Below are 12,709 nucleotides of genomic sequence, written 5' to 3'. Positions count from 1 at the left end.
TTGGTCTTTAATAAAGCTCTGCACATAGAGACAGAGCTCGTCTTAAAGAATTCTTATAAACAGGATGTGGTAAGTAAGTTTGTCTAGCAAGATCTTATTCAGAGGCTATATGACAAGTACTTTAACAGCAGGGACAAATACACACACAGAAATACAGACAGGTTAATGAGCATGGTGACCACAAATAGATATGTAAGAGGATTACTACACAAGGGATGGAGAGAAGAATGAACGAAACCAACCCAGGAAAAGGAGAGGTGAAAGATAAACAGTAGAGGGACAAAGAGAGGATTAAGGGAAGAGGGTAGGGAATAAAATGGAGAGTAGGGAATAAACAGGATGTGAGTCATCATGACAGGTTCCTCCTGCTACCAAGCTGTACCCCTTAGAGTATGGTGTCTTTGAGCCAGATAAAGTAATCCAGAGTTAATGTTTGTCTTTGATTGGCTACTTCTCAGACACTGCATACATCTGTCCTTTTCTCAATGTTTCTAAGAAGATCAGTATTAGTGAGTTGGTTGGGGAACATCTGCTCCAATTTCCCTTTGTTCCATCACTTCATCATTTGTGCTACTTTGGAGAAGTCATCAATCTCATGAGAAGAGTTCAAGAAGTTTAGTGTAAAGTATTATTTAAATTTGTTCAATTAATTAAATTGGCATTATTTATTTTATAGTCTTATTTACCCCTACTGCCAAATGAGGGTTGGCATTTGCTATACTTCATTGTACTGTGTATTGTGTAGGATAATGCTGTGGTACAGTGCCTTAAAGTGATATATTTGCTAATAAAGAATGTTGAGGCCAATTACTCATCAGAGTGCGTCCATTCATTCAATTGTTCTTTAATTTTTAACATGATTATTGTAAAAATAGTTTAGTTTCTGGGGTTTATGATATATATTGGAGGCCTATAGTTGACTTAACCATGATAAGTTGATGGCTGAGTCATGACGTGGCTTTATCAGTACTGCAGCTTTATAGTTCAATAGAAAGGTTAAAAAGTCAGTAATTGCCATTTATGTGTACATATGTGCCTATGCATTCAAAGAGTGTTGTTAAGTGTGTGGGAGATCTAAAAGTTTTAAAAGGGAGTGAATACATTTAAGGTAAGGTTAACAGTATTGTAGACCTTAAGAGTACTTTACTATGTTCGTTATTTCTGTATATAGTTCTATGTTTAATAGATATAGACTGGTATTTGTTTCTGTGCAGGTTAAAGGGAAAGCTAGCTACTGTACAATGTGGCTTTTCTTGTTGTTTATTACAATAGTGTCACCATATATGGCATAAATACAAGAATTCCACTTTATGGCCTCAACTGACCTTAAATGCCCTATGACAACAGCCTTAAACAAAAGCAGCATCTACCAAACTACCCAAATGTTTTTGCAAATTGATATGCCTGCCATACTAGCTGCATATGTATTTACTGCATTGGACATGCATGGTTAAGTCAATTAATTTTACTTTTGGTACAAAGGATGGCAAACATTGAAGCCGGCCTTTGCTTCTACATCCCAGTGGTGGGATAATATCAAGTCGCGCATCAAACGCTACGCAATTCAGTATTGCGTGACCCGCGCACGGCGTCGAAGAGAAAAATTCTCGAAGCTGTGCGCGGAGGTGAAGTTTGGCGACCCTTCGGCAGTCATCGCTTTGCAGACGTATCTCGATGAAAAGTACCACGGTGCCCGCGTCAGGGCCCGTGTCGAAGCGGTGGAAGCCGAGGAGCGCCCTTCACTGAGGTTTTACCAGTCCGTTAGCTCATCGGCGGGTGACAGACGCGTCCCGTCCGTGCGCGCTACCGATGGGACCGTGGTCAGTGACCCTCACGGCATTGTCCGCGTATATAAAGAGTATTACTCGAGTTTGTTTACGCGTGGCAATGTCGACTTGTCGGCACAGTCTGATTTATTGAGGGGAATCTCAAAAACCGTTCCCCACGATGTCAATGATATTTTGGGGGGCAGAATAACCACTGTTGAGCTTTGGAAGGCGCTTTCGAAGATGAAGAATGGCAAGTCCCCGGGTTCGGACGGGCTTCCGAGGGAGTTCTACCGAACCTTCTGGGCAATAATAGGACCCGACATCAGAGCCGTCTTCGAAGACGCCTTCCAAAACGGACTGTTAAACCAAAGTCAACGTCTGGGCATGATTACTTTGCTGCCCAAGTCTGGGGACCCCTTGGATCCCCATAACAAGCGTCCGATCACCTTGTTAAATGTGGACTACAAGTTGCTGGCTAAGGCGTTGTGCAACCGCCTTGCACTGGCTATGCCGCATCTTGTTGGTGATCTCCAGACTTGTGCAGTGAAGGGTCATTGCATCCAGCAGAACTTGTGGTTGATGCGCGACTTGACCGAATATGTTATTGAGCGTGATCTGCCATGTGCATTGGTGTCTCTGGACCAGCAGAAGGCCTTTGACATGGTGGATCGCGGTTTTTTAATGAATGTATTGGAGACGTTTCAGTTGCACCCAAATTTTCGTAAATGGATTTCTGTTTTGTATGAACAAAGTTTCAGTTCTGTTATCGTAAATGGGTTTTGTTCGGAGGTTTTTAACGTAGAGAGGGGGGTGCGCCAGGGGTGCCCTCTGTCTCCATTACTTTATGTTTTGTTTAGCGAGTCCCTCTCTCGTCTTTTGGAAAGGGACTCCAAACTTGTTCCATTCGTTGTGCCAGGGGGTGCCAAAGTGAAATGCGCTCAATATGCAGATGACGTGACATGTATTGTTTCGAGTCTCGGCTCCTTTCGCGCACTCTCGCAGGATCTATCTATTTTTGAGAGAGCTACCGGGGCGAAGTTGAATCCGGAAAAGACAAAGGGCCTTCGTCTTGGTAGCTGGAGATACAGAGACTTACCATTCGGTGCGTCGTGGTCGGATCAGAATATCAAAATTAATGGTATATGGTTCGGCTACGATGCACCTTGTGATGTCACCTGGAACGAGAGGGCTGAGGTATTTCAGAGCAGACTCGAAACCTTTGGCACCCGCTGGCTTTCGATCTTGGGGAAAGTCACTGTTATTAATCGTTTCGTTTCGCCCATCTTGTGGTACCCCGGCGCGGTGTACCCTATTCCGCGTCGCGTCCTGGTGCGGTTGGAGAGGGCGATTTTTTCATTCATATGGTCTGGTGGTACAGAGCTTGTCAAGAGGGCGGTATTGTACCAAAAACTGGAGAAGGGGGGACTAGGGGTGGTTCATCTGGGAAGTAAATTGACCTTTTTGTTATTTAAGCAGTTGTTTGTAGCGGTAACTGACCCAGGGTTGCCTTGTTCATATTTTCTACGTTTTTGGGGCGGTTTGCACCTGCGTCGATGGGTCCCGGCGCTGTTTAGCAACAGAGAACCGCATAGTAGTACTCCAAACAGGGTGGTGCGTGTCATCTGCTCCGCTCTGATTGAGTTGCCCCCTGTTGACCTGTCACAGCCGGCCCTCGTTCACAATTCGTTGAGGGATAAGGCCTTGAATGCAACTTTTGTCCAGGGACGTCATTCTGCCGAAGTATGGCGTTCGGTGCATTCAAGGCTGAATGGTTGCAGGCTCCGTGATCTTGCATGGAGAGTTGCACACGGTGCCTTGGTGACCAACCTAAAAAGATATCATTGGCGATTGGGTGATGGACTGTGCCCTAGGACCGGCTGTGACAGCTTAGAGAGTACTGCTCATGTTTTTTGGCATTGTTACTTTGTAGTAAACTTATGGGAGTGGTTCCAGACCTGGACCGACCGTGTTACGGGAGACCGTTCATGGTCGGTAGGGCAGGGCTTTATTTTATATGGGGTAGACCCTCCAGTTTGTTCGGTAGCTGTGTTGCACCGCATTCTTTTTGTTTGCTCTATTGTAACAAAACATGTTTGGCGGAATAGATGTAATTTGGTTTTTAGGGGGAAATTTGCCAGTTGGCAGGCAGTCCTGGAGGCGGTGAAGTCTGACATTCGCCTTCAGATTGAAGTCGATTTTCGCCGTTTATCTGGGGCTGCCTTTTTTGGACGCTGGTGTGCCGGGGAGGGGTTTTTCGTTTCGCTGCGTGCGGGTCGTCCTTTTGTAGGTTTTTGAATGTTTGAGTGGGGGGGGGGTGGGCGTTTTGTCTCTGCAGGTCGGCGGGCGTATGTTTTTTTGGCTCGCTAGACCTTAGTTTCGTTTGTCAGAATGGGATGGTTTGGTAGTGCCGTTTGGCCGTGACGTTTTGTATCCCGCGTGGCGGGTCACGTAAAAAGCATTAATTTTACTTTTGAATGTGGGTTCTGCTCTCTAAACTTAAATTTATGCTAAATATTAGTAAAGAAGTTTAAGTCATTCTAAGATCTTATAAATATCGCATTTTAAGTAGTTGTGTAAGATGGTAACAAATACAGGTTTCGTGAGTATTCATAAATATTCCAAAAGAAGTCTATTTTAAACATGTATGTGTGGTGGGGAAAAATACAGATGATAGCTGGTTGCACGCACCTCGTCACTCTTTCTCCAATTCCAAAATCAAGCTCCCCCCTCCCTCCCTTCCCTTAACTCGGGAAACTGCATATTCATGTTTTTTCATCTTCCTTCAAAAGTTTTCCTGAAAATATGCCTCCAAAGAAGAAAATCAAGCTCAAAAGACTTGTTTTTACTAGAAAACACATCAACAAAGACCTGTCTGTTACAAGGATTCCAGTCAAGTTTTTCCCGGTCAATATACCACATGTTTCGACTGAAAATGTATGTGACAGAACAGCACCATCGACCAGTCGAACTCTATCTATGGATCATGTGGCTGCTGAGGTGAGGATAGAGAAAAGTCCATCAGCTGCAGAGACTGAACCAACCAAGAAAGAGGAAGAGGTCAGAGCATGGCAAAATATTAGAAGAAATGTACAAACTGCCTACATTGAATCCTCTTGTACCTGTTGCCAGGTGTGTTCTCAACCCTCCCCTGAAGTATTGGTCATCTGCTTTGACTGCGACACTCGACCAGTGATGTGCCCTGGATGTGCAGTGGAAAAGCATGCACTGAATACAAACCGTCCACATAATCTTATACACATTTCATTGTATTGTTTATTGATTATAAACCAAAATTAGGGCTTAAAATTTATCAACTACATTAATTCAAAATAACTGTTTTCAAAGGAAGGACCCCGCACCAAATATCGATAGATTCAGTAACGAATCAACCCGTCAAATATGGGTCTGTTTTATATCCAGTATTTACCGAACTCGTAGATCTGTTTGAAACATGTGTATTGAATGTATTGAATATATTCATATAGTAGTATTAACGTCTTTTTTTCTGTAACACACGTAATCTCAATTGGAATATATAGTCATAAGTGTACGAGCGGATTATGTGGACCGTCCACATAATCTTATACACATTTCATTGTATTGTTTATTGATTATTAACCAAAATTAGGGTTACAAATTGATCAACTCTATTAATTCAAAATAACCGTTCTTTGGAAAGACCCCGCATCAAATATCGACAGATTCAGTAACGAATCAACCCGTCAAATATGGGTCTGTTTTATATCCTGTATTTACCGAACTCGTAGATCTGTTTGAATCATGTGTATTGAATGTATTGAATATATTCATATAGTAGTATTAACGTCTTTTTTTTCTGTAACACACGTAATCTGAATTGGAATATATAATCGTAAGTGTACGAGCGGATTATGTGGACCTTCCACATAATCTTATACACATTTCATTGTATTGTTTATTGATTATAAACCAAAATTAGGGCTTAAAATTTATCAACTACATTAATTCAAAATAACTGTTTTCAAAGGAAGGACCCCGCACCAAATATCGATAGATTCAGTAACGAATCAACCCGTCAAATATGGGTCTGTTTTATATCCAGTATTTACCGAACTCGAAGATCTGTTTGAAACGTGTATTGAATGTATTGAATATATTCATATAGTAGTATTAACGTCTTTTTTTTCTGTAACACACGTAATCTCAATTGGAATATATAGTCATAAGTGTACGAGCGGATTATGTGGACCGTCCACATAATCTTATACACATTGTTTATTGATTATTAACCAAAATTAGGGCTTAAAATTTATCAACTACTCTAGCAGTTCCCTGCTTTTACTCTTTTAGGCCTACATGGTGAGCAGTCGAAGTCAAGAAACAGCTCAAGAAACTAATAGTTATGAACTTTATGTCTGATTCACGCTGACTGGTGTCACAAAAAGACAAACGCGAATGAGTGAAAAAATTGACTGAAGTGATTACAAACTATTGGGTATCAAACGTAAAGTCAAGTCCGTCATGTGTGAACAATTGGTATTTCAGCCAATTTAGGTATTAATTATACATAGACTGAGTCACAGCTTACATTGTATTTTATATATAAATTTTAGTTATATATCAGGAGGGAAAGACAAAGCATTTTATGTCATATACCATATACAGATAAATATGTATATTTAATTATTTTTGGACTCCTGGCAACGGGCCCTTTAGGCGATCACAGAGCACTTGCCCTAGCTGCACCCCGTCCTCCTAACCGGTGCACGTAAACCCTGTCCTTGCACCCCTTTGACCCGAATTAAAAAATAACGAAACTTGAACGGAAAAGGAAAGGAAAATACGTTGCCATAAGGGGCGGCTCCACCCTCTTTAGAAAGGATTGGCAAAAAGGGAATAAGTACATGAACAATAAAGTAATAGTTATTTCCATTGAAATGTGTCTCGCTGAGCATCGGCCGTCAAAGCAAAAAACTTTTTTTTTTCTAAATCACGTCAGTGTATTGCTTTCCAGCGTACTGTACTCCCAGAATTGACTATCCTGTTTCTTGTTCCGAACGGCTCCCAACGAAATGCCAAAAAGTCGGCAACGGGGTTGGGGTGGGTTACCCAGCTCCACCATGGGGCACCTCATCACGACTGACTCGAATTACAACTCGTAACTTTAACTGAAATTGGATTGAATTTAAAAAAATATATACTAGATGTCTGCATGGATCATACTTATCTATACTATTGTGTGACCATATAGGCGAACGGGCTCTATATAGTCAACCAGGAGAGACTGGGGGGAAACTTTTTTTCTTGCCACAGAAAATTAAACATTGCCCGGAAGTTCCTAGCACGATTAATTCATTTCAAACTTCGACGGCAATGAAGGACAAAGAGAACCGTATAGGCCTATGCCTGACTATAAGATCATTGAACCATCACGAACAACTCCGAATAATCTTCCATTTGCCGATTCATGACACTGGGAAGTAAGGGGTGGGGGGGGGGGTGGAGCTTTCCATTTGATCCGCAAGTATATTGAACGGTCACCACAACAAGGGTGTATAGCTTGGGACTAGCACGGGGAGACTTGTCAACCTTGTGAACTTTTTTGGGGGTGAGATGCGGGGGGGGGGGGGATTCGCAAACTAAAACATACAGGGTAAACAGAGGGGAGGAAAGAGGTCAAGAAAGAAAGCGTGAAAGACAGATGAAGGGATGGAGGAAGAAAGTAAAGAAAATGTGGAGATGGAGGCTAGGGGTAGAGATAGATATGATATGAAAGTACAGAGAGAAAAAAACCAAGAGCAGAAAAATTGAGATCACTGGGATACTGTCAAATACACAAGAAGAATATACAATCTAAATACTGGAATTAAATAATGCACCACATAAATACAGCTTTATGACATCAAGAAATCAAAGGGGAAGGATATAATGTTTCAAGGATGCTGGAAAATAAGACACAACAGAAGATGATTATGGTTTCTGATCTATTAGGCTTCTTCTCTCTACTGCTACCAGGATGTAAGAGACCACAGGGACTCGCACAACTCTTTAAGTTGTGATGACCTCTGACCCTTACTATGCCTAACTGTTATCTTGCCAGGAAATAAATACACCAGTGCATGAGAGGAGGTGAGAGACAGGACTGATTGATCGTGTCGATAGGGGTACATGTGATTCAAGAAGATAGATGTAAAGATTAGCATCGTTTGGACACTTCAAATGGGACCCCCTCCCCACCCCCCCACACCCTCCCCCACGTTCAAATCATATCCCCTTCTGGCAACGGAAATGAACACCAGTATAAATAAACCGATACAGATATTTATACACGCTGTGCGTGTAGGCCTATATACAATAATATAAAGCTGGCCATTCTCTGATTGTTACTCCTTGATTGAATTTCCCCAACCTTGCCCACCTTGACTTAGAGGGTGGCCAAGCTCCTGATTCACAGTCATAGCTACTATCGAACAAAATGGACGAAAGCAATTTATCTCAATCTGGTGATGCAGATGTATCATTAGCTGCTAATCCAACATTTGTGAATGTCGCACAACCTGTCAACAAAAGTCTGGGAAAAGTGCTTGCCCCTGCCATATGTATGATCTCTTTTGTTCAGGATCATGTAAATGTGGCAATGTGTATTCGTATAGTCTGAGGTTTTTCTCCCATGCTGCTCCATATCTAATCCTACTGGTAACATTGGACAGAACATTGGCAGATGGCTTCTTGAGAGGTGTTGAAGTAACTGGATCAGGAGTATCTGTAGAGATTACATAAAACAAGAGTTACTAGATTGCAAGTATCCTGCTATAGCTTCTATGGCTGTGACTAAAAATATACCTTTTGTTTAGAACTTATCACACTTATGCAGCACTGGAAACTGATATTTCAATTTAAATGGTGTCATTGAGTTTAGAGGACATTGAAGTTACAAGTATGTTGGTGAAACCAAGACCACCCTCAAGAAGCAGTTCTAGTCACAAGTCAATACCATGAAAATGGAGACTCCAGTAGGGGAACACTTTCAGCTGCCCAATCATACCATTAAAGACATGTCCCAACAGGTAACTGAATTCGTAGACTAACCATCTCAGACATAGTACACCACAGCAGAGATAAAGTGAGCGGACGGAATGCCCTAGCACCATTCAACTGAATAGGCTCAATATACAGGAAGGACATGACTAACCTTATCCTGCTCCATCTCTGTATTCTGCTATAGTTTATTCGCCCTCTCTCCTTACTTAATCCTCGCTTTGTACTCCACAGTTTATCTAAATACCTCTGCTTTCACTGACTCCTTTTGTTCAATACACCATTAACTTCTTTCTTTGTGTTCACCATGTCCTCTCTGTTTCAGGCTCTATTGTGTCTCTTGAATTTACTGTTACTAGTCAGTTTGCCTCTAAAGAAGATCCTGATAATATCAGGCCCACTTACTTTTATAAATTTTCATACACATGTATGCTTTTTAGTGGATGAGCAATATGCTACCATTTTTTTCTTTTCTTTTGGAATTAAATGAGAATGAAATTGTATTATTTTTCTGATCACATCAGATCAGATAAGATTAGCACTGCTCTTCCAGTCTGTAATTCATGCAAGGATAAACATATAAATTTACCTTCTCCTTTCTGAGTGTCAACTGATCTTTCTGTGGTGACAGCTGCTGAGAATGCCTCTGTTTGACTTTCAGCATCTTTCCGGAAAAGATGCATTTGAAACCTATACAATGAAACCAAAAAAATTGTCCGTAAATCATATAACTGAAATAGTAATTTTACTGTACACCCCAAGCTTAATTGTATGCATAATGAATCTGGTAATGACCAAATCATTACAAACATACATGTTTTTATCATACCTACCCAAGAAAAAATATGAAAGAGAAAAGTAACAAACAAACACTTAGGCATATTTCAATAATAACATATTGTTAACCCACATTGATTTAAACCCAGATAAGGATGAGATATTCTTTCATACTCTTCTTCAACATATCCATAAACCGCGGTACCTTTCAAGAATTGTAAGGATAATTTTGTGTTGCCCAACTGCTTGCCCAACAACTTGAGCTCACATGTCAATGTAAAATTTACTATGTAAACTTCCTGTCTTAGTGAACTGATTGGTTTCATATCGCTAAAAGATGTCCAGTCTTTTGATGAGAGTTTGATGTACACTCATTATTTACCTACTGTGTAAACTTCCTGTTTATGTGAGCAGTTGGTTTCATGAGTGAGAATTGAGATGCTACTGTAGCTTACACCATGACATAAGCCCACCATTGTGAAAAATTCCTGTTTACACATGAATAGCTTGATTTCAGACTACCATTAATTTAACGCTAGATTACTCTCCACAAGAGATAGTTTCGGCCACCAAATTTAATAGATATTAAAATTTTTGAACACTAAACATCAGATCATTCACAAGAAGCTGAACAAAAACAAGCATAGTATATACTGACTATATATAAAAAATATGATAACTTAGCACAGCATCATAAAGTATGAGCATCAGGCCTACACGCAAAAAAAAAACTGGTACTTTCTTACCTCCAGGCATGGCTATATAAAGGTTTATATAGGTATAGCTATATGTACTAATATGGTCTCTCAATTTGTGAGGCTAATTTACCTAACTTCTTGCATAGCAGTTGGGTTCCTTCAAAAATCCCAAACACAGATATGTACACATGATTGCTGGAATATTGGACAGACAGTCAGTAGATAACAGTATAACACCCTGTTGCCCAAATGAACCATTAAAACTTGATTGCATATATGCTGGCTGTGGCTGACCTTAGAAAAACCTAAGGTCTAGTTGCATACGCAGCGGTGTGAAAACATGTGAATCAGTTAGGAGTGATTCTAAATTATTTATGTAGATGTATTATTTTTATAGGAAAAATTGCAGGTCCATGTGGTTGTACTTGTACAGCACAGTAGGCCTTCCTCACTGGTGTATATTACAAAATTAGGGAATACAGTTACTATGAACACTAAATTCTGATTACTTATTACTAATACTATAGGCCTTACTCCTATGTTATATGCCCAGTTAATTATGACTGGGCATAGGTGAGGCTTTTCTTTCAAATGCTCATTCACAAGAATTATTCTTCAAACAAGGACAGCTGATAACAATTTAGAACCTGGAGGGGGTGGGGATGAACAGATCACCTAGGCCTAGTGGTTAGAAAATATATTTCCATCAATTTGTTGAGGCAAAAACAGTTTACTTTTTGGTGATGAGAAGGCCCAGCTTTCCATGGCATAAATATGAGGAGTGAAACTAAAGACCCCCAGTCCCTGTGAGTCTAGGAATGATATTTTAATTTTTAACTGTATACAGTACAAAGTGGCTATTCTTACAACTAGTCGTAAGAATAATTTCCGACTACGCATGGGCAGTTGCTATTTTTATGATTAGGAGTACTAATTTTACGACGATGAGTAACAATAACTTCCGGTTAGGGTTAGGGTTATGTTTAGGGTTACCTCTACTACATGCGCAGTTGCTTTATTTACTGCACTTGAATTTGCCTTTGTCGTAAGAATAGTTTATAATTGTTACGACTAGTCGTAAGAAACGGCCTATACAGTATCCTCATGACAAGCATTCACAAACAGTGATGATGATGACTCAGTAATACAACTTACTGCTATTTTGTGCTAGGATAAGTATGATAAGGTTAGCATACGCTAGGTCCATTGGAAAAATAATGAATGATAGGCCTAGTTACAAAGCCTAGGCTCATCAAATCATGTATGTTACAAATACAATAGCATAGACACTGCGAAGTTGGAACACCTAAGCCTTAAAATACCCCAAAAACTATCTTCATTTTATTGACAGATATGTACGTACATACTTGCGCACGGGTCATTTTGGAGAGGAAATAACTGTAGCTTCCTAGTTTTTAGTGATATTGGCTTTCGCTTGTAGGTTATCATGGTGAAATCGTGTATTTCTTAGGGGTGTCCGAACTTTGCAGTTTTCTGTACTTCGCAATACTGACAGTTACCTAGGACAATACCCTGTAGTACTACTATGTACTAGTATTACCCTATACAGTTTTAGCCTAGCTTAGCAAATCATTACCTTTTTGTGTGATCCTGAAGCAAATGTTCTGCGAAATCTGCGTTGCTAACAGAAGTCAAATCGTGGACATGTTTGTAGAGTTCTTTCTCCATTTGCCAGTTTACGTAGGAACGTAGAAGATAGATCTTCGTGGCATCTCTTCGTCGCTGTTGTTCCTTTGCACTGCTGTTTTTGTCAGGTCCATGCAACAATGGCTTTCCTCCACTTGAACCTATACGCTCGTTCCAGGATAAGGTCGTTTTCTTTCGCCCGATTCTCCTTGCCCTGATCCCTTTTCCATGATTGTCACTATACTCTAGTCTAATCGAATGTATTTGTACGAAAATCGTACAGTATTCTTTACTCAAAAGGCACACAAACAACAAACTATCGCGTACGAAAATCCTTTGCGGTAAACAGTACAATAATCTGAAATGCTGTGCTATAACATTATGTGTGCATGGGTACGGGCTTGTTACGCATACGCTTGCCTGTGCTATTCACTGATCTAAATTTGCCACCGAGGTCACGTGAGTTTTAGGGGTCCCATTAAACCTCGCTGAAACCTCGATAATGCCAGCGCCCTCAAAAAAAAGTCTACGAGCGATATCGCCTTTAAATCATTTGTATTGAATGTATTGAATATATTCATATAGTAATATTAACGTCTTTTTTTCTGTAACACACGTAATCTCAATTGGAATATATAATCGTAAGTGTATGAGCGGATTATGTGGACCGTCCACATAATCTTATACACATGATGTGGTATAACATATTGACTCTAAAGCAAAGCTCCTCTTGAATTTATTCAGAAATGATCAGCTAATCTAATTCACACTGACCATAACCATGCTAACCACATATTTCGA

At 40.4% G+C, this 12,709-nt stretch overlaps 1 protein-coding gene across 2 annotated transcripts; it reads right to left on the bottom strand.

The window, feature by feature from the left end:
• Nucleotides 1–7,718: 7,718 nt before the first annotated feature.
• On the bottom strand, nt 7,719–12,464 carry LOC139984958 (uncharacterized). Of its 2 annotated transcripts, none has more exons than XM_071999117.1 (3): nt 11,625–12,464; nt 9,376–9,476; nt 7,719–8,511 (listed from the first exon to the last, which is right to left on the bottom strand). In XM_071999117.1, exons 1-3 carry the CDS (start codon nt 11,708–11,710, stop codon nt 8,309–8,311), a joined length of 390 nt encoding a protein of 129 aa, XP_071855218.1. In that variant the 5' UTR covers nt 11,711–12,464; the 3' UTR covers nt 7,719–8,308. The 2 variants fall into 2 exon arrangements, with proteins under 2 accessions (XP_071855218.1, XP_071855217.1); XM_071999116.1 differs by having other exon boundaries at nt 11,859–12,464.
• Between the last annotated feature and the right edge of the window lie 245 nt (nt 12,465–12,709).

The sequence above is a fragment of the Apostichopus japonicus genome, chromosome 17 (genome assembly GCF_037975245.1).
Source record: "Apostichopus japonicus isolate 1M-3 chromosome 17, ASM3797524v1, whole genome shotgun sequence".
Classification (NCBI taxonomy): Eukaryota; Metazoa; Echinodermata; class Holothuroidea; order Aspidochirotida; family Stichopodidae; genus Apostichopus; species Apostichopus japonicus.
The sequence above is the reverse complement of the archived record's forward strand: the minus strand, read 5'-3'. Positions and strand labels throughout refer to the sequence as shown.

Excerpts from the sequence above, each read along its gene's own strand:
- LOC139984958 (XM_071999116.1), bottom strand. The coding sequence starts at position 11,950 with ATGGAGAAAGAACTCTACAAACATGTCCACGATTTGACTTCTGTTAGC. Across the intron at positions 9,477-11,858 it reads CTTCAGGATCACACAAAAAG|GTTTCAAATGCATCTTTTCC; the intron begins GTAATGATTTGC and ends TTCATTGTATAG. Across the intron at positions 8,512-9,375 it reads TGACACTCAGAAAGGAGAAG|ATACTCCTGATCCAGTTACT; the intron begins GTAAATTTATAT and ends TAATCTCTACAG.